Source organism: Hylobates moloch, unplaced genomic scaffold (assembly GCF_009828535.3).
Source record: "Hylobates moloch isolate HMO894 unplaced genomic scaffold, HMol_V3 SCAFFOLD_14, whole genome shotgun sequence".
NCBI lineage: Eukaryota > Metazoa > Chordata > Mammalia > Primates > Hylobatidae > Hylobates > Hylobates moloch.
The window spans coordinates 27032232-27055346 of record NW_026652289.1 but is presented as its reverse complement, the minus strand read 5'-3'; the positions used below and the strand labels follow the sequence as shown (position 1 = coordinate 27055346).

Below are 23115 nucleotides of genomic sequence, written 5' to 3'. Positions count from 1 at the left end.
GATGTGCTAATTATACTGATTTCTTAATGTATATAAAATAAATATATAACTATTTGTCTTATTACATTTGGCTGTTACAACAAAAATATCATAACCTGGGTCGCTGAACGACAGAAATTTATTTCTCACAGTTCTGGTGGCAGGGAAGTCCAAGATCAAGAGGCCAAAAGATTTAGTGTCTAGTGAGGGCCTCTTCCTCATACATGGCACCTTCTGACTGTCTCCACATGGTGGAAGGAATGAACAAATGCCTCTTTAACAAGGGCACTAATCCCATTCACGAGAGGGAAGCCCCCGACCTGATCATCTTCCAAAGTCCCCACCTCTTAATACCTGCAATATTGTGGATTCGGTTTCAACATGTAAGTTTTGTGGGGAGCAAACATTCAGACCACAGCAGTATTAAATTTTTAAAAATCTATGTATAACCTTAAACCATCTCAGTCAACTTTGGGAAACATTGGTTTAGTCTTGGTGATATTTGACTGTGTGACGGCTGAAGAATTAGGTATCTGAAGGAGGAAATAATAATGGTTAGTGGAGTCTCCAGTCTTACCAGTTCTGTCACACAGCAGGATATATTATGTTTTTATGCTTTACATTGTTTTTAAAATGTTTTGGACAAATTAAAATAGTCAAAATAATTATGTGGTCCATATAATTATAATGGTCCATATAATTATGGGGTCCACATGATGTTATGAGGGATATATATATATATATATATACACACACTTTGATATATATACATATAGTTCAATATATATATAGAACTATATATATATAGAACTATATATATATAAAACTATATATATATATAAACTCTCTCTCTCTCTATAGATATATGACCTATCTATCCATATATATATATATACACACACACATACAGTGTGGAATGATTGAATCAAGCTAATTAACATATCAATAACCTTAAATACTTATAATTTATTCCTCCTGTCTAAGTGCAACTTTGTACCCTTTGACCAACATCTTCCCATTGCTCCCACTCTCCAGCCTCTGATAACCACTGTTCTACTTTCTGCTTCTATGAGATGGATTGCTTTAGATTCCACATAGAAGTGAGAACATATGGTTTTTGTCTTTCCGTGCCTGGCTTATTTCACTCATCATAAAGAAAGGCACATTCTTAAGAGGTGGTTTGACATTGTGTTTAAGAACACAGATGCTAGAGCCAGACTGCCTGGGTTGAAACACCAGCTGTCCACCCTTTTGCTGTGTCTATGACCTTGGGCAAGGTACTTAACATCCTTTTGCTGCAGTTTCCTTATCTTTAAAACTGGGGACAGCTATAGTATCATAAGACATTCGTGAGGATGAAACGAGTTAATATATTAAATCTTTCAAAACAGTGCCAGATACAATGGTAACTATTAATTGTTGTTATTATTATTATAATTACTCTCCTAAGAGCAGGAAGGCCAAATTAAGTCCCAGAGTTTTCGATAACATTATCCAGTGTGAAGATCTAAGTTTAGCTTTAACAGTTCAGCTTTCATTTTACTAAAACACCGGAGCCAATATTTGGGGCCTTTTTTTTTTAAAAAAAATAAGATAATTTGGCCTTATTTCATAATGGTTAGGCTGCTGCTGGTAAGACTTTATGCATTCCCTTTTCTTCTCCTCTAAAGAGCCAATGAAAAGATTTCATAATTGAAATTTTCTCATTTATTACTTTACAGTGTGACTTACAACAATAAATATAATCAAGGTTTAAAAGTGTAAGCCAATAAAATACTGTCTATATTCCAACCGTAACTTTTTAAAACATATAATGCAGAATGCATAATATTTTAATTTTTGGTGACATGCTGAAGAATGATATTCCAGATTATATTATTCACACAATGAATCGATAGAGCATTAACTTCTTAAAATGCTGGAATAAAGAAAGAAATTTACCATGTCCAAGGCTTTTTGGTTAATTGTGCACATTAATATAAGTGCAATTAAACAAATCATACCTTATTATTTTAACCTTAAAGACAATAAATACTACTCGGCATGAAAACAAATATGTTCTCTCGTTCGAATGCGCTACTTTTACTCTGTGACCGCCATCAGAGTTCCCTCTGTGAGCGGAAGTGATGTTTGCCAGATGAATGTAGCCTATCCCCCACAGAGCGTTACTTGCTGAGGTAGGCACTCTCTTGGAAGGTTATCAGGTGACTTCCTTAGGTGTGCAGGAAATGGAAGCAGAGCGTGGACTATTTTCTTGCCCTCTACTGGTCCTGAAGCCTCAAAATGGCACAGCTGGTGTTTAAGCCAGAAAGAAACACCTGTTTCTCTCTGGTACATGTTTTTTTCCTACCTCTTCAGTCCTCTTCAAAGCTTTCATTATGCATATTTTGAGTGTATGCTAAGGTCTCTTATGGGTAACTCATGAAAGAAGTGGTTCTTTGTAACATTTACGCAATATCCGGGGTAAAAGAGGATAATGCAACTAAAAAGGGAGGCAGGGAACAATTCACCCCTTTACCGTTAATTACCAGAAGTGGTCCCTTGTGGCTGCTGATGTATGGGCACAAAGTGGGTTATCTACACATGTCACTGGAAGATTAGAAGGGGGTAGAACAAAACTTGTGCACTGAAGGCTCTGCGAAGAAACTTTATTAAATAAAATAGACAACTTTGGCGTTGAGTCGGAAAATGATGTACCAGACATGGTTCTGGTTCTGGGTGAACTTACCTTCTTGTTGAGAAGGTAAAACAAGTACATGTAAGCAGCTAAGTAATTTGAAAAATTAAATAGTATGAAAAGTTACAGAAGGTAGATTTTCTTCAAGTACTAAATGAATAAGTTTTATCCATCTGGAAAAGGAAAGAAATAAAGTGGCCTGATGTGGCTTATTTGAGAAAAGAAGAGACAATTTTAGGAGAATAATAGCATAAGAGCCAGGCATTGCAAAGGCGGAGAAAATTATAGAGGTTTCCAGTGTGGTAAGATAACATAAGACAGTCACTTGTTGGTGCTGGCTGATTTGTGAAAGCAGAATGTGGACATAAAGTACAAAAGATAAAGAGGGTCAGAATTTGAATGGCCACAAATGAGGGACAAAGAAGCCCCAAATTTGTTCTGTAGTCCAGAGTGTAATTAAAAGCTTTAGAGCAGATGAATATGTAAAAGCCTGTGTATGTTTTTTTAATAGGACCTTCTGATGGTAGCATTGTGCATTTTTTTCTAATTTTGTACTAGATTTTCTGCAAGTATATTCATGTTAACATTGGAAGAAAATTTTAAAAATTAAAATACTGAATATATGATAAATCTATATTTTAGACAAAACAATGTGTTGATTATGAAGATTGTCTGTACTGGGCTGGAGGAGACTAAACCTAAACCCCAGTTAACTCTTTGGATTGGCTACAGGCATATCCGCAGTGAAGTGATTCCTGTTATTGTCTATAAAATTTAAGGGTTATTTTTGTTATAAAAGAGTTAAGAATTAGTCACCAAGGATAATATGATCAAATAGTTTCTTATAAAATAGAAGAATCTGTCACACATGCAGCCAACTGAATGCATTCCACTTATAATAAATTACGTGTTCCAAACAGGTTTTCTATCAAAACTTATTGAAAATAGCATTTGGTTGCTATGACAACCTGGAACAGCAATTGGAAACTAGAACATTAAAGGTGAGACAGAAAAGACAGACAAATAGTTCATATTAAGCTAAATTGTATTCCTTTTTAATTCTTATAAATCCAGGGAGGAATGGAAATTCTTATCATGTTCAAAAATGAATAGTTTTCTACCTTAACATCATATAGATTTAGAATGTCCAGTGTATTTACATCATCTGTTGGTTATTAAGTAAGATGAATCAATTGTCCTTCTTTTTTTCTGAATCTCAGAAGTCTTTTCATCTATGAGCTTTGTATTAGTACATTCTCACACTGCTGTAAAGAACTGCCCAGGACTGGGTAATCTACAAGCGAAAGAGGTTTAATTGATTCACAGTTCCACGTGGCTGGGAAGGCCTCAGGAAACTTAACAATCATGGCAAAAGGAGAAGCAAACACGTCCTTTTTCACAGGGCAGCAGAAAGAGAAGAATGAAAGCCAAGTGAAGTGGGAAGCCCCTTATAAAACCATTAGAGCTTATGAGAACTTACTATCATGAGACTAGCGTAAGGGAAAACCACCTCCATGATTCAGTTACCTCCTACAGGGCCCTTTCCACAGCACATGGGGATTATGGGAACTACAATTCAAGATGAGACTTCGGTGGGGACACAGCCAAACCATATCAAGCTTTGATTACTTTTTGTAGCTTTTGAGCATTTAGACCCTTATCAGGATATTATAGCTATTTATTGATTGAAAGTCTGACTTTCAAAGTGTGTTTTATGAATCCTAAGAGTTTCACAAATTATCTTTAAGGTTTCTTTGGAAGGGAGTATGGTCATATGGCCACTTGACTCCAGTGTTTTCTGTGTCTGTTAGGTCTTACCTCAACACCACACTAGAAATTACAATGGTGAAGCTCGGAAAGTGAGCAGGCAGGTTCATAATTCAAAAAATTTTGCAAAATTTGATTAAAAATCTGTAAAATATTTTAAATCTTAATAATTTTGACATGAATTTCAGATAACCACTTGAACAATGCATGACAAATTTTCTACTTACATTTATAAGATATCCTCAATGAAAATGTGCTTATATTAACATTCAGATAGATAAAATTTTATTTTGTGTTGTAATTTGTAGTCTTTTTAAAAATCTTAAAAATCAAAAAGTCGCTTATTGACTTCCTAGTATGCAAGACACTGTTAGGCATGGAGGATACAGAATATTTTATGGTATAGTATTTTTTCTATAGGAGACTGGTGTGTCCACATAAAGAGGCATAATTTATACAGCTAACTATTGGAGAAGAAATATGCTGTGATTTTAAAAAATCAGAGCAAGAAAATAATTGTTTTTGTGGAAATTAAAAAGTAAGCTTCATGTAGGATGTGAAAATCAACCACATGTTAAATATCAGGGTATGAACTGCACTGTTCTGGGCAAATTAGTACTTTGTCAGGCAACACAAGATGTGTGGTTACCATATTCTTGGAAGATGTTACTAGTGGGAGCATATAGCAGTGTGGAAGTAGAAAAACAAAATTTAGACTATCTATCTAGGAATATACGTCTCAATTTTGCATTTATCTCCACTCTCTCTCAGAAAAGATTACATATAGGTAAAGTAAGGGCTACTCAGTGACTTCTGCAGAATAGGAAGCAAACATTAACCTAAGATTCTAGAATGCAGGTTAGAATCTTGAGGTTTTCAAGAGTAATCCTGCATTAAGCCTTTGCAAGCCTGACATCCTTGAGTGTTAGCAAAGGAAAGGAAGGTATTGGGGGGCTTTTCAGAATTGCCAAAGCCTTCTTCCATCTCCTTTATAGGAGTAAGGAAGTGTGGAAGAAAGGAGAATATCCTTCCTGTGTTGGTTGCAGTTCTTATTATACATCCCTTTTCTCTCCCACCCTTGTCACTCTAGAGAGTAGAAAGGGGAAAAATCTCTAAAACCTGGATGCAGGTGAAGATTAAAAAACAATTCAGAGATTCAATTTTGGATAAATATTTACCAAATACATAGCAAATATTCTCCACCTACTGTTTGTTAATTAAAATTAACCCAAATTTCCCACCTACTGTTTATTTATTGAATAAACATAAAAATTTCCCTCCTAATGTTTATTTACAGTAGGTGAAGTATAAAACCACCTACTGGTGGAGAATAAACTAGCTCAGAGCTTACAACCTAGTAGAGACGGACAAACATTAAATAAATACGCCCACAATTTTAACAGAATAAGTGCAATATGTGTTCAATAAATGGTAAATTATAGATGCAGTCATAGAAAAAACTGGGGGAGGATAAGCAGAGGTGGACTTAGATTGTTAGTCAGGGAAAGCCTTTCTGTAGATGGAGGCAAGGACAGAAAGACAGTGTCTTCACTTCCTTTATGATTGTCCTAAAGCTTCTCAGCACCCTGAACTATTAACTTGGGTTAGAGAAAACCAATATAGAGTCTGGGAAGAGACACCAGAGTTCTAGTGGTCCTTAACATGTTAGAATAAGCTATGTAAACTGATGCGCATATTAGTCCATTTTCATGCTGCTGATAAAGACATACCCGAGACTGGGAAGAAAAAGAGGTTTCATTGGACTTACAGTTCCACAAGGCTGGGGATGCCTCAGAATCATGGTGGGAGGTGAAAGGCACTTCTTACATGGTGGTGGCAAGAGAAAATGAGAAAGATGCAAAACAGGAAACTCCAGATAAAACCATCAGATCTCATGAGACTCATTCACTACCATGAGGACAATATGGGGAAACTGCTCCCATGATTCACGTTATCTCCCAGTGGGTCCCTCCCACAACATGTGGGAATTATGGGAGTACAATTCAAGATGAGATTTGGGTGGGGACACAGAGCCTAACCATACCAATGTGGTTATGTGACAGTTCAGGGAGGGGTTGCTGTGGATGGGTGGTGGAATTGATTAGAGTATTAAGATTGTGAGGCCTAGCTTTATGCTCCATTTTATTCCCAGTAAGTAATATTTTTTCCAGAAGTCTTTACAGTCACAAGTAAATGAGTCTCAGCACAGATGGGCCTGAGTCCACTATGATTATCCTCGTCTTGTATGAAGAACTTTACATATATATATTTGTAATTGTTGTATTATTCACATCATAAATATTTAAACATCAAAAACATTATTTCTGATTTTTTAGTGCCAGATTAAATGATTTACTTATTAGAGAAGACAGGAAGTACATGACTAAGACATTCATGATGATTTCGTAGCTGTCTGATGTTCTTTAACACTCTAGAAAATTAAGGCTACCTTATGAATTTTTGTGTCCATTCTTTGGAGAGAAATATTATAGCACCAATTCTTACTGTAACATGCTCCATTAAATTTTTCTGGTGTAAAGGATCAAGCAATAGAAATACATTTAACTTTTGTTGTTTTTTCCTTTCTGTTCAGGTTTATTTTATAGGAGTTTCTTTGGAATGTATAATATGTATACCTTATTGCAGATAAATAATAACTTTCCCTTTTTAAAAGGTAATCTAGAGGATAAAGAAACTTTTATGGGTGCTGATATCTATGGCTTATCTGACAGAGTATTCCTTATTATTTCCAAAATTTCCGTATTGCTGTCCTGCATTATACACATGCATTTGGCATGTGAGCTATTTACGCTTAGAAACAATGTATGAAAGAGCAGCAGAGTGACAGATGTACCTCCAGAAGGATATTTAAATTGATTTTTTTCTTAATACCTTTGGTTTTTTTCCCTTAGATTCCCTCTAACTTTATATGTCAGCCCACATAATACAGTTTATTGCTATTATGGCTGGCTTTGGCACTATTGTTTCCTAGTCATTTGATATATTTGGAGAAACATTTAATATTTATGAATGCCACAAAGGAATATTTTACATTTTTTTAGGTCTTTATCTATTCCTTTTCTTTACACCCTTTCCCTTTTAGTAAAATAAAACACTTTTATAGAAAATATCTTGCTCTATCAAAAATTCATTTACAGTTTTATGGTCTCTTAGTTGGATTATCTTTTACTCAACTTGGCTGTCAATTTTATTTTGGTTTATTTGGATTATTCATTTTTATGGCATCTGTGATATGTTGATTTATTAGTCAAAGGACCATAGAAAATTTTCAGAACTCTCATTATCTGAATAATTTGGAAATTAAATGAGGATATAACCATTTATTGTAAATCAAACCATTGTCATTTTTATAGGAAAAAATAGAAGAGAAGGAGGGAGGGAGGGAGGGAAGAAAATAAAAAGAGATGGAAGATGTTAAGCTTTTTTTACTTTAGTGAAATAAATTGTAAAGCTGAAAAGGACTCTAGAAATCATCTAGCATAGCAATTTCCAACTTCTTTGAGTATGAAGCCCTATTTTTAACATACGTATTGTTTTTCAGACCTCGCATAATAGCAATTGTTCTCTTGGTAAATATTGATCAGAATATATAGGAAAAGATTTATAAATTAAGTGACATTTTACAATTAAATTTACATTTAATTAGAACCATAGCATCTATATATATTTGGAAAATTAGTGCATATATGCAAAAAACATGACATTCTGGCTGGGGGGAATAAAGATGAACATTTGGAAAGTTTATGAAATAACAGTATTTCTGCAGTAGAATCTCATTCAGTCAGGAAACATAGAACTTCTCCAATTCATTCTTTTTATAAAGTGAAAACCAAACAGATGAGGAAAGTTGCCCAAGATCAGATTAATGAAAAATTTAGATTAATGTTTCTGCTAGCCAAATAATCTTGCCATAGTACAATATCACCCCCAATAAGGAGTTAGTCAATTATGTATCTAAAAACTCAGATCAGACCCCTGAGGCAAGGATGACTTTAGCTTATATATTTTTTGTTTGATTATCTCAATTTTGTTTGGTTGTATTAACGTATATTAAGACCATATTTAGTAATGAAGCTGTGATTAGAATAAAATGGTACTGGCTTATACTAGATTGCCAGCAATAGAAACAGATTTCATTGCTTTAATTTAATAAAGAAGCATTAAAAAGAAATTTTAATTTACTGAGTTGATAGTTAAACATGCGCACATATTTATATGATTCTTTAGATCTGATAGGATATATTACTAGTAATGGAGTTCTATAAATATTTTTAACTCATCACCTGAATGATCAGAGCATGCAACAGACTGAATTGTTACTAAATTTTAACTTCCAGTTATAGAAAATCATGTTTAGTAGTGTGTATAATTCTTCATTATATTTCTGATATCGTTATGAACAATGAAGTTCCCCTAGATAGCCCTGCAAAAACTGACTTCCGGGATTATGAGGAAGGTGGAACTGGCTCCTGAATGAGATAGGTCATGTATTCTACAGAATAGACATGTTTTGAAAAAAACAAGTAAATCGCAGGGGAATTTGGCCAACTGCTTATCCTTACATTTAAGCCAGTTACACACCCACAGAGATGCCAAGCTGTCATCTCTAAAATATTGGGAGGGAGGCCAGACGCGGTGGCTCACGCCTGTAATCCCAGCACTTTGGGAGGCCGAGGTGGGCAGATTACGAGGTCAGGAGATCGAGACCATCCTGGCTAACACGGTGAAACCCTGTTCTACTAAAAAATACAAAAAAAATTAGCTGGGCGTGGTGGCGGGTGCCTGTAGTCCAAGCTACTTGGGAGGCTGAGGCAGGAGAATGGCGTGAACCCAGGAGGCGGAGCTTGCAGTGAGCCGAGATCGCGCCACTGCACTCCAGCTCGGGCGACAGAGCGAGACACCGTCTCAAAAAAAAAAAAAAAATTGGGGGCGTTGGATTCAATGCTCTCTTAATGGAAATGATAACCAAGCATTACTCAGAAAAAAAAAAAAAGAAAAAAAAAACTTTGCCTGTTGCTAAAGTGGTTATATAGTAATGATTTTACTTTTAAACTTTCAAATATTTATTTTTCTATGTCCTGACAATACTACTGCTAGTGCTCAGGAGAATCGTTAACTGTTATTAAATAAAGTATAATATAATAAATAATGTTGGTTAGTTAATGTTGGGTTCTGAAAACTCAAATGTATTAATGTAAAGCTGTAATAATTTTAAACATTGTAACAAATCTCCTTTGAAAATGGTATTTGTCACTTTTTGATCTGGAGCGCAAATGAATGAAGCCTGCTGTGACTTAGGCTGAAACCACTGTATGGAGTTGCCCAAGTGAAGAGCCACTGAGTGCAGATCAGTGGCTGGAATTTATGCTGTCTTTCCTTGAGACGTGTTAATGGGCGCATGAAGCAGATGCTCACTGGGAATTGCAGACATTTGAAACTGAATGGGGAGAGTGAAGGAGTTCGTGGTATATTTGGGATGTTTATACAGATTCCATAGTATACGCTTAAGAGTCCTGGTATCACTTTTGAAAACATTAGATTCCAAATACTGTTTCTCTATTGGTGTTTCAGAGCCTCTGGAGATTCAGTGACCAACTTTTTCCTGAGATTCCTTTGTGGCCACTTTTACTGAGATCATCTTTCTATTTGGGGGCTTGAAGAGAGTGATGCATTTTAGGTGTTGAATAGATGCTGAGCTCCTTAGCCTAATCAGTTTGAAGTTCTCATTTTAATCTGTTTTTTTTTTTTTTTAAGTCGACAAAGACCCTTAACTTGTGGGGGACCTCCCTCCTGACTGCCAGTCATATGGTCTTGTTTGGTATGAGCTAACCTGGGGCCCAGCTCCAGACATACACAATTCCTCTCATAACCCTATAGTCTCTTCTCTTGCTTGCCCTAGAAAGAGCCCTTAATTTCTGGATCGATTTATAAACAATTCTTAAACTTCTAATTTTGTTTGGTTAATTTGGAACTAAAATATGTCATCAGAAAACATGTGTCTTCTATGACACCTTATGCATATCTACAAGAGGGGAAAATTAAAATCCTTTGTTAATAAAATTATTGAACATTTGTTGCTTTCCCCCAACTCCCAATAACCTTGTAACATTTTTCCAAAATACAATTTTGTTGAAAAATTTTAATTTATAGCCCCTACTGTACTGTATGGAAAAAAAAAAAAAAAAAAGAAGCCAAGAGAGATTTCCATCAGGGGTCTCCAAAAAGCATGTCTAGTACCACTCACATTTTATATTTAAGACAACTCAAACTGTGATCTCTGAACTTAGTGATGACCCATCCAGATGTTTTGAAGTGATGGAGACACAAACAAAAAAAGCTGTTCTTGTCAGACAGTCCCCTTAAAAACATCATATCTAAAAAGAACCTGTAATAGTTTATTTTCCTGATAAGTCAAACATCCAGAATAACTGCTGAACAGCCTTAGTTAATGAATGTGGCCAACTTAAACTGATATAATTCTAGCCTGAAGATAAGAAACTGTATGTTAGGAAGTCTGTGCAAACACATCGAGGATACAGTTATTATTATAGTTTGGACTTCCTGAATTACTAATACCATGAAGATCCTTCCTGACAAAAAAAATGGCTTCATTCTTGCTAGCTTTTTAGGCATGAGAGACATTTGGGCCTACTGATATGTAGGAATATATATCTAGTGCTTATGTTGTAATTTTCTAGTATTCTTTCCCAAAGAGGGACTGTTTACAGTAGCTCTGGACTGCATGAGTAACTGAGAGTAGGGTGGCATGAAAGGGGAAAGGAGATCCCCTTGAGAACTCTAGTTCTACAGGTATTTGGAGAAGCCATGGGGATCACCACCATCAACCTTGACTGCTGCTAAAGAATTCCTGCAAATATGCCTCCAAATGAATTTCTCATCTTCTATGCTAGCCATGACACTTGATTCACCCTTCCATTACAGCATTTATACACAGTTATTATTTTATTTCTTTCTCTACACTGGACTGTGAGCCCCTGGAGGACAGCTCTCCTACCATGGCTATGCCCAGTGATACTCTTTGACATGGTTTCCAGGGCTGAGCTATAGCTCTGTTGCCTGGAGGCATATCAGTTTTCCATTTTTCATTCAGAATCCCAGCAGTGCCTGTTTCTCATGAATAATTAGCTAGTGTGAAAGTCACAGAATCCGTAGCCTCTACAAGGTCCAAATTTATTAACTGCCCACGGTTCTGCAATGAATTAGTGTTTTTAAAGCGAATATAAGAAAAAGGAAGTGATAGAATAGACATTATTGTAGTTATTTTAGAATTCTATTTTTTTTTTTTTTGAGACGGGATGTTGCATGTCCCCAAAACTGGAATGCAGTGGCTGGATTGTAGCTCACTGCAGTGTCAAACTCCTACCTCAGCTTCCGGAATAGCTGGGACTCCAGACGGAGCTAGAATTCTACTGTCACGAGTAGGGTGCATTTAATAATCTTTAAGGCCTTTACAAGTGCTAAAATTTCTGATTCTGGAAGATTTGTCCTTATTGTATCAGTATTTACTTCCTTTTTCCAATAAAACAGTCCAACAGATGCTTACAGTGTACCCGTGGCTTATGAAACCAAAGACAGCAGGAAGTTAGAGGAAAGTGTACTTCCTATAAGACAAATAATGTTATTTAACAAATTCTCATGCATTTAAAGCAACATAATGAGAAAATACCAATTCTACTGAAGCTCATTATGAGAACATTTTCAGAGTTCATACTATGGACTTGATATACATTAAATTCTTATGAACTTCTCTCCAGTACTCCTGGAAACTAGGTATCACAGTCCTTAGGTAGACTGTTTTAATAAAGAGAGCAGGTCAGGTTATGAAAAATGCAGGTTTTCCAATGAGCTTTACTTCTTATATATTGTAGATCACTGATAGATGATTGCAAAGAAATGCATAAATTTCATTTTACCTCCAGGAAATTCCCAAGAATTCAGAATGTCTACTTTGTGTTGACGGTTTTCTCTGGAGTTGCAAACACTGAGAGTGAAATCAGTTTGAAAACCTTGCTTCACATATTCTTTTCAATTTGCTCTTGTGGCAGTTTTCGTCAAACAACCTGCTTGGAGATAATCTATTTGCAGAACCTAGGTGGGGAAAAACCTGCCACACTGTATAATTCACTGAGCAGGTTTTGGCTCTCACTTCACCAATCCATCTTAAATAGTGGCTAGTGCCCTGCATCTAGCAATACATATGATTAAGCAATTCAGCGCAGAAAGAGAAAGGCCACAAAACTTGGCAACCCCGTAGACATTTATCTTTGAGAAAATCAAATGGCTCCAACTTTTTGCCAGAGTTTAATAGCAGGGCTGTCACATTTTACACAAATGAGTATCCAGTCCGCCAGCGAATGGAAAGAGGGGACAGGGAGCAGGGGACCAGAGGAGGCGGGCTGCTGGCTGGACTGTTTTCAAAGTGTCTCCCATTTTTAGGGGAGGTGCTGGGATGCTCCACATGGCTGGAGAGACGAAGTAGTTAAAAATTATTACTAGCGAGGGGGCCGGAACCTCGGGACGTGGGTATATAAGACGGTGCCTGAGCGCAGAGCGGCGGCTGCTGCTGTGATCCAGGACCAGGGCGCACCGGCTCAGCCTCTCACTTGTCAGAGGCCGGGGAAGAGAAGCAAAGCGCAACGGTGTGGTCCAAGCCGGGGCTTCTGCTTCGCCTCTGGGACATACACGGGACCCCCCAACTTCAGTTCCCCAAACGCGCACCCTCGAAGTCTTGAACTCCAGCCCGGCACATCCACGCGCGGCACAGGCGCGGCAGGCGGCAGGTCCCGGCCGAAGGCGATGCGCGCAGGGGGTCGGGCAGCTGGGCTCGGGCGGCGGGAGTAGGGCCCAGCAGGGAGGCAGGGAGGCTGCAGAGTCAGAGTCGCGGGCTGCGCCCTGGGCAGAGGCCGCCCTCGCTCCACCCCACACCTGCTGCTGCCACCGCGCCGCGATGAGCCGCTTGGTCTCGCTGCTGCTGGGCGCCGCGCTGCTCTGCGGCCACGGAGCCTTCTGCCGCCGCGTGGTCAGCGGTGAGTCAGGGGCCGTCCCCGCGAAGAACGAGCTGGGAGAGGGGACCACGGGGCGCGGCGGGCAGCCTGTTCTCGGGCGGAGGCTCTCCGGGGCGTTGGAAACCTGCATGGTGTAAGGGCCCGGGAGGAGGCGGGGAGAAATTGATTGTGCTGTTCTCCTCCCTCTCTTCTCTAACACACACGCAGAAAAGTTTAAATTTTTGTGAAGCGCTTGCTTAAGTAGCTGCGGAGCGAGCGTCTGCTTCATGACGAGCGGCATAGCCTTTTTCAGGAGTGATTTCCACTTTCTTTGTGAGAGAGTTGACCACAGGGCCGGGCTCAGCACCTGCCAAAGGGGTGGGGTAGGGCGGAGGCAGAGGGAACCCAGAGACAGAAGAGCCACCGCAGAAATGCCACCCTCTGTCGCTCTGACTGGACTTTGGTCCCAGCACCGTGTTCACTCGGATGCTTTCTGTGACCAGATCAGTTCGCTGTGGGTCGCCTCCGGTTGCCTGGGCATTCGGTCTTTGTTCTCAGCAGGACTGCTGGCAAGGAACTGGAGGGTGGTCATTGCGTGTAGATGCCTTTCCTTTGCACACTTCGTTCCAAGTTGGGGACTTCCCAGAAAATGAAGTCAGCTGGAGTTGGGCCGAGGTATACTTGGTAATGACTGCAGGTTCGTCACACAGTAGGTGCACAATCAAGTCGGTCGAGTCGGTGCATGGAAAATGGATCAAAATTGGCAAACTTCCCAGGTTTTCTTTGATTTTTCTTTTTTTTTGACTCTCACTGTCGTGTTGTTGAACAATTTATATTGCAACTACTCTCCCTTACTTTTTGGGAAGGTCTCTTCAAAAGGATACAGATTCTCAATGACCTAGGGTGAATGTGCTTAGGGCCTTACATAAAGGCTGATCATAGCTACACTTTATTGAAATCTCTTACTATGCTCATTGAAACATTGCAATAAGTATTTGTTGGATATATGTGTTTTGAGGGTGAAAAGTTTTTTTTTAAACATAAAAAGCACAAATAGCCCTTTTCACTTTTGTACACCTATACAACAGGTGTCACTAGATGTAGAAATACATGACAGATGACAGCAACTAATTCAGTTGTGAAGCCAGACCTTTAGACATTGGCATATTAAGCTTAATTGTCACTGATCTTCCCCTTAGCAATTTGTGATGTTCTACAGCTTCAGAATATAATTCTTACATGTGTAGTTACCGATCACTCTATACTTTTTTCAGAATTTTCAGAATCTGTGACATTAGATCCTTGTCCTCCCTAAGTTAGCTGCAAAGAAAAAGTTCATTATATAGACTCATCTGGTTTTGTGAATTACTTATCTGTCTTTGTATTTATCAGAATTATTCATGCAACTGAATGAACAGCAGAGACCATGCTTTGAACATAAGATGTTTTTTACTCATTTACCTAAATAATATCCTTTAGATATGCTCTTGTTCCCAGGCCTAAACATTTTAAAGGGAGGAAAAATAATATCTAAAGTAAAAACAGAGCTTAAAAAATTGTTGAAGAGGTGTATTTTGTGTTCTATGAGTACAGAATTTTTTCCAAACCTTTTGTTAGGTTTTCTTATTAAGCACTTATAGGCATCTTGTAGGTGACATCTGGAAAGTTTCTAATTAACTGAACATGATCTATTTGATTTAGCATAAATGATGATGTTTATTTGATATTAAAATAATTAGTTATGTTTTTCTTATGAATAATTCAATTGTCTTTGGTCATGAAATTCACATTGAAATTTAACCATCTATAAATTGATTTGTGACTTTTATTCTTTGAAGACTAATTTTTTAAAAAGATATATTTTGACCACACTGGCCAGAGAACAGAGCAGCCTAAAGCCTGACATTTTTGTAGCAGTAGTTTCTAATGGATCCATTGTCTACCTGTCCAATGTAAGTTTTGAATTGATGCATCAATTTTTTCATGCCACTTGGAACCATTCACCAAATCTTTAATGAAGAATAAGAGCCTCCTTGGGGCTGTTATTAGGAACATACTTACAACATATGGAATATATTTCTATTTGTTAAATTTCAGTACAACAATTTATAATTTCTATGTAGGATACTCAAATAATCACTGACCCCAGAAAAATAGACATTCACAAAATAATTCTCCACAGAAATTATCTTTAATACTTTAAAATATTCAATAAGATACTTTCCTATACTTTTAAATACATCACCTTTTCTAAAGTTTAGAGCATTACTTAAAAATAAAGTGGATATATTTTAGCAAGAAATGACATTTCAAACAACTTCGTCATCATAATCGGACCCATGAGATTTAGTGGCATCTGGTAGTAATAAGAATGTATTTTTTCCAGGTCAGTGGTCATGCTTATTTTGATGTACAAATATGCAAAACAACATGTGACATGATGATAATAATCAAAGCCTATTTGTTGAATTTATGGTGCTAATTTGGAAACTACTTTTAGGAGCTTAGACCTGTACTGATTTCTTACTACACACAGATGTGTAGAGAATATCTATGGGAGCTGCAATCATTTAATTTTGTGAAGTGACTGGTGAGTAATGATGTCTTCTTTAGGATAAAGGTAAAAGGATTTTACTTGTAGGCATAAGGATAAATATGAAGGATTCCAAATTCAGGTCTCTAAGTTGGGAGGATATATTTGAAGAGCAAGTGATACTTTTAAACATTTGAAGTGATTTGAAGTAACGTGTTTCTTTCTTTTTTTTTTCCTTTTTCTTTCTAGTGTGCATAGCAGTGATCCCCAACCTATTTTTCCTGCAAAATGACATTAGGAATATTTCGTGGTGCTTCCAGATTTCTCCAGGACACTTTAATTTATATTAGTTTAACTTTATTAAAACTGGCACACGTTTTATTTAGGAGACTGGGTGATTTAGAGGCCTCTCTTCATATCATGCAGATACCATAGAATATTGCAAATTCATGGACGGTGAACAGTAGCACGTACTATAATATAATATAATATAATATAATATAATATAATATAATATAATATAATATAATATATAGCAAGGGAGATACAAGAAAAACTGCTGAGCCTATCTCAGCCTATGGAACTATTCTATGACATCATCAAAAGCATAAAATGATGACAGTGCAGTTTTCGGAGATGCAATTACTTTAAGTATCTCTCGGGCATGAAAGGAACAAATTAATCTTATTACCAGTCATTCAATGAACTAACCATTTATCATAGCCATTATTCTTCAACTGCTGTTTGTCATCATTTTATGGTTTTGTTTTTATAATTCTTTCCCGAAGATGACAATATCTGTTACATTACCTTTAGAAAAGGTAATGTATTATATATATATTATATATGTAATACATATATATGTATTATATATATATGTATTACATATATATGTATTATATATATATAATATACTACCTTTTCTAAAGGTATTATACATACATATATAATATATAATACATATATGTATTATACATACATATATAATATATATAATACATATATGTATTATACATACATATATAATATATAATACATATATGTATTATGCATAATATATATATTATATATATGTTTATATATATATATATGTATAAAGGAGTCCAAGGTTAAAATTCAAAAGATGCACTCACAAACAATTTTTACTATTTACAGCAACTTTCTGTGTCAGGAATTCATATACAAGTAGATGGATGTGTGCGACTCTAGGATGAGAGTGTTTCTTTTACTATTTTAACATATTCCTAATGATAAAACACAGGATGACAACTTGGCTAAAGGTATACTCTTTGTAATGTGGAATGCATTCAATTTGGATCTAGTTTGTTTTATTTGGAAAATAAAAAGACTAGATAAAAATTTATTAAAGGCATATATGGTTTGAAAATCTGAGACAGAGGCAACATTAATTCTTATTTAAATATTTGCAACAGAAAATCTAATTCTGTTTAGAAACAAGCTCTCAATGCACAAGCCTTGCGTATATTAGCCACCCAATAATCAATAACAGATTAATGCTAATGATTCTGACATAGATAACGTGCACAGTGTTTGTATTCATCAATCTCTTTTGTTCATGAAATATTTCACCTTTATATTAGGTTTGAGACGTATGGAGACAGCATAGAAACCTGGTAAAAGCATGGACTGTAGAGCCAGATGGCCTGGTTTCAAAACCCAGCTTCAGCACTTGTGAGCTGTGTGAACTGCCCTCTTTGCCTCATTTGGAAAACAGATAAGAGCACCTATGTTGTAGGATTGCTAGGAATATTAAAAAGGTTCAAACACAGTTACGCAGGTTGTGCACTGTGTCGAGGTACATGCCAAAAAGCGAGGAGAAGGAGCTCAGCTTGGCAAGCCCAGCGCCTGTAGCTCAAGCCACCTAGAGGCAAAATCACCTTTTTCTAGTTGAACAGTCTATAAGGGGGACCTTTCTGCCATCTCTCACCAGGAGAGGTCGTCTTTTCCTAATTTATCCCAAAGCATGGATTGTGGTAGAAATGAGGTGCTGCATTCTAAATTATTTCTAAATTTCAGGCCTTTATTATAAGAATCATTACTTCTATAAAACTCATAACTGGTCTCATTATTTAAGTAAGAAGACTGAGGCCAGCCGGGGGCGATTAAATCATCTCAAGTACCCAAAGTTCAAGTGTAGAGTTTGGTTTCAAAGCTAATTCATTTTGATTGGCTACATGAACTCTTAAGTCACACTGATGCTTGGTTTACTACTTATTATTCTAATCTCCATTGTAAATATTATGATTTTTTAAAAAAATAGTCTCATCCTCTTCTCAGAAAGCTTATGGCATTTTCCAACTGGAAAAGTAGGGCTTGCTGCTGCCACCATCCAGAAAATGACCACAACCTACATTTATAAACTTAATTTAAAATTATAAATAAAATTATCAATAAATTTGTTTATTAATGTAAGAAAATGGACTCCAGCTATAATGCGCTATTCAATTAAGTACATTATAAAATCTCTGTTGTAAAAATAAAAGTTTATTATAATAAAACTCTTTATAAGAAAAAATTTTAAGAAGTTGGTGTAACATTCAATGCTGAAAGCAGACACTTAAAATGAACACCAGTCATTTTCTTTTTAGTTCAAAAGTGTTGGCATTGGTATCACAGTCCTTGCTGCACTGTGTATGGTAGTATCAACATATTTATTGGTGTGATTGTGAGGAGGATAAGAAGAATTTATGAAAAAGAAAAAAATATCTTGTGTGATTCTAATAAAACATTCTAAGTTAATTCAGTCTGGTTTGGGGAATATTTACCATGTGGATGCTCTTTTTTACTTTTTTTTTGCAACTAATGGTAGATCATAATTGAACAACAGTAGGAATTTGTAATATGTCTTTTATATTTTTATTGAAAAAGTAATATAAATTCAATATTCATCTAATATTAATAATATATAATTACAGTGTGAGACATAAGAAAATATTTATTATTTTGATAACTAACTGAGCACTCAACTATCAGAAAGTAAACAAACATAAGCAAAAAGAAAACCAAATTATAGATCCTTTCTGCTCAGAAAGAAAAAGCAAACTACCCTGACTTCATGAGTTTGGCCCCACTTTTATATCATTGCCAAGAGCATTTAAACCTCTGCCAATAGTTAGCTATATAGAAATTTTAATGGCTAAGAAAAAAGACAAAAATCGTCTACTTATTCATGGAAAGAGTGATGAAATCTTTGTTGTGACAGTGATAGGAATGTTAATAATAATAACTTTCTCTAAATAAAAAGGCCTGTTTATGTAGCTGTGTGTGAAACTAATAAGGATGAATATTTCTTTTATATAAAATAAATATTTATATATTTTATATAAAGAAGCCTCTTTTATATAAAAGAAATATTCTATAAAATATTTCTATAAAAATTCAGTGCAATCTGTATGACAAACCTCCATGACACACGTTTACCTGTGTAATAAACCTGCACGTCCTACATATGTACCAATGAACTTAAAATAAATGTTAACAAATCTAGTGCAGAAAAACTTACATATTTAAATACTTTTTAGATCTAAAAATTAATTAGCTCCTAGTGCACATCTAGCAAATAAATTATCTTGGATTTTATTTTCCCAATATGTTTGTAGAGAAATTATCTTGAATTTTATTTTCTCAATATGTTTGTAGAGAAATTATCTTGAATTTTATTTTCTCAATATGTTTGTAGAATCCTGGGCAGATTTTTTCTCTCTCTTGTAGATAAGCCTATGATTAAAGGATGTCTTCAACTGCAGATACTAGTTGACATTTAGTAATTTATAGTTAGATGGCATAAATGTAACCTTAGTGTAATAGAACCCGTTATATGGTTCTCTGAATCGTTATCTATCCCATAAAGTATTGATGGAAGATTTTATCTGAACATAACATTTGAAAATAAGAGAGAGAAATTCTCCATGTTATCTCACAGAATGAGACGAGAGGTAATTGTAATTGTTCTCTAGGAAGATTGGCTTTTACAGAAGTGGTAAAGTTGCTTCCAGAAGATCTGCATTAACAAAACTTTTCTGGGAATTAGGGCAACATTTGTTTCCCAGCTGTTGGAGTTTCACTGCATTAGTAGCGAAATGTGATCAGCTGAAATAGCGGTGAGACGTTCAATAGCTGCTGCTTCTGATGATTTTGCTGCAACTTGGACCAAATTTGCACGATAAGGTGGAAATCAGTAATAAAATAGAATTGAATGTAAAGAAATTCAGTGTCAGCTTTAACTGATTGTAGGTAAACCCATAAAAATTGTGCAATATATTTATAATTTCCTGAAAACTGCCTTGCTAAGTCTGAACTGTTAGTGACTTTTCAGTTCAAACTCTGTAGACACAGCTGATGATCAAACTTTAGAGTTAATATATCTGTTCCAGTTGACGACGGGCTGCTGTCTTGATGCCCTGAGAGTCTCCCTGCTGTGCAGCCATCACAATCTCCACTCCTTCAAGCAGGACCTGAGGACTGCTCTATTATCCACAACCAGAGACATGGCCTGGCACAGAGAGTGTCAAGCTGTCTATTGTCCAGGGCCTGCACAGCATTGATTGTTAATTATTTTAAATATAATCTCTCTCCCTAGGTTTTTTCTTTTATTATTATTATACCTGTATAAACTAACATAATGGTGTTAGAAATTTCCACATGAAACCTAAAGCTCTCACGCATTTAATTAGAAGTGCTATCTTAATTTTATAAGTGAGTTAATTTACATCACCATTTTTGTATGCTCATCATGAGTAAATCTGTGCTGCATTTATTTTTTAATATATCAGAGATAATGAACAGTGACTTTTAGCATATGCATCATACCCAGGAATTCCCTGAATGTGTGGGGCTTTGTTACATAAAACAAACTTTTTACTCACTGAAAGGCCATTCTGTTTTTTTTTAATATGACATTTTTTGACATCTTGCAAAACAATCTTCTTAGGGAAATTTAATATTTCAAAAGTGCTGGGATAAAATCCAAGGCAGAAAGTTCTTGGAGTGAAAAATTGAACAAGTTAAAAACTCAAGGGAATGTAATTAAGATATATTTGGACACTTAGAACTACGTAAAGGATGTAGTAGATGAAAGTGGAAACAGCAAGCTTCTAAATACAGTCATGAAAATACAGGCTTAATGGCATTGTTAGGCTCTGACTGAGAACAGCCGTTTTAAATGATGAAATCGTCACAGAACTTCCTAATATATTAGGAGAAATTTTAAAATAATACATTAATTCTGAGAGTCAACCATTGGGACTTTCACGATCATCTCTCAAAGAATATTTCTTTTCAGGCTGATTTGTCCTCTCGAAGTCTCTCTAACTTATTTCCCATGGTTATTCATACTAATATGTTCTTTTTCATTAACAATTTGGGCAGCCTGTTAATTTATTCAGATTTTTTAGTGTGTTGCTGCTGGGTCCAGATCACGGGCACGAAACAGAGGCAAAAACTCTTGGCTTGCTTGCATTGCCAGAACTACTATTTTATGATTGGTTGTTCTCAGTTTGTGTCAAGATATTGAATGCCTATCACTCAAACACTGTTGAGAAGTTAATGACCTTCCACTGATTTCTGCACCTTTCTGCCTCTGAGGGTCATCATAGGTCATTAACTGCTGACCCCAGAAGGGAATGGATATGATACACTTGCTCAGTGTGATGTACTGTAATTAAAGTACAAAGTTTGAATGCTTTTTTTTTTTTGCCGGTATTTAAATACAAGAATCTCCCCCACCCCCACAAATCCCTGACTACTGACAACTTTTATTGATAGGCTACACAATTAAATACATAGTAGAAAAGGCCATAAATACCAACAAGAATAATGTTAATGGAGATGAATTGTAAGAAAGTGGCGAAACTATTTCCTAATTTCTTAGCATAAAGCAATTTGTCTAAATTTTACATAAAATCGATAGTCTATTTTCCAGGTCCAAATCTAAGCTAAAATAGGGCAAGACTAAGAAAGTAGAAGAGGCTATGGACTATGGAAAGCAGTTTGGGCATAAGAAATAGTAAGAGAGAGGGATCCTTGGTGGTTTTAAAAGTTGACAGCAGAGAGCAGAGGTGAACAAAAGCAGAAGCAGTGAAAATCAAAACAAGACAGAATGACCATTCTGGAGATTGTTTATAATCTTGCCATACATTCTTAGTGGTAAACAAGGGTGAGTGTAGACAATAGAACAATAGAAAATCCATTGCTGGTAGAACTAGCTAAATCCTATACTGCGTAATATCCTTGACATCAATCTATTTATATCTGTCTATCTATCGTCTGTCTGTCTATCTATCTATCTATCTATCTATCTATCTATCTATGTATCTAATCTGGCATATATATGTAAATATAAATATATACGACTTTATTATGACCTGATATCATGCATATTTGCAGTTATTTCACTTGATAATTAGGAAAATTAACACTGCTTAACATGTAGAGGTATGCGAAATTTAATTTTGAGATTTTTTTTTTCAAACTCTTTTTGCCTATGTGTTTAAGACTTCACAGATGTTATTAGAGCAGAATTTCATTATGATGTCCCAAAAATTCTTTTAAGCTTGTTTGTGATTCTGGCCAATATCTTGAAATAAATTGATTTTCAGTATACTACAAATAATGACTTTATTGGGTATAGTATAGACTGTACATAATCAATAGATGTCAGGATAGGTGGTTAGGTGGTTAACAACGGAATGCTGTAACGTGAAAACCTTTAAAATACAGGTTTAAGATAAAAAATAGATTTTAAACTTCCCTTCCAAATTCAGAGGATTCTATGTATTTATTTATAGATTTTGGATATTTGGTTGGTCCTAATCTTTATTCCTGAAGAAATATGCAATAAAACCACCAGTAGTAAGATTAACTACAGAAAAAGGTGAATTTAAATGAATTTGTATTTAAGTTTAACAAAATTCTGAGTTAGTGAAGGTTTAAAAAATGTAATACTATTACTTTCAAACTCATAAATGAATGAATGGAACATTTTTAAGGTTAAATTAAAGGAAGACATTGTTATTTCATATGTGTTTAATATGTAAGTAGAGCCTCTAAAGCTGAGAGAAATAATTTGTTTTCAAGTCTGCTAAATGTTTGTTACCTTAATTGTTTTGAGCTAA

General features: G+C 35.7%; 1 protein-coding gene across 6 annotated transcripts in view; it reads left to right on the top strand.

The window, feature by feature from the left end:
* CHODL (chondrolectin) overlaps positions 1-23115 on the top strand; it is a 458585-nt gene that overhangs the window by 419808 nt on the left and 15662 nt on the right. For 2 of the 6 annotated variants that reach the window (XM_058427419.1, XM_032174416.2), the window contains exon 1: positions 12929-13491. The exons of 3 other annotated variants lie outside the window; for them this stretch is intronic. In XM_058427419.1, coding sequence (XP_058283402.1) covers positions 13413-13491 — 79 coding nt within the window. In that variant the 5' untranslated portion in view covers positions 12929-13412. Of the gene's footprint in view, positions 1-12928; positions 13492-14127; positions 14147-23115 lie in introns of those variants that run through there. One more of the 6 variants, XM_058427418.1, reaches the window with a different exon arrangement.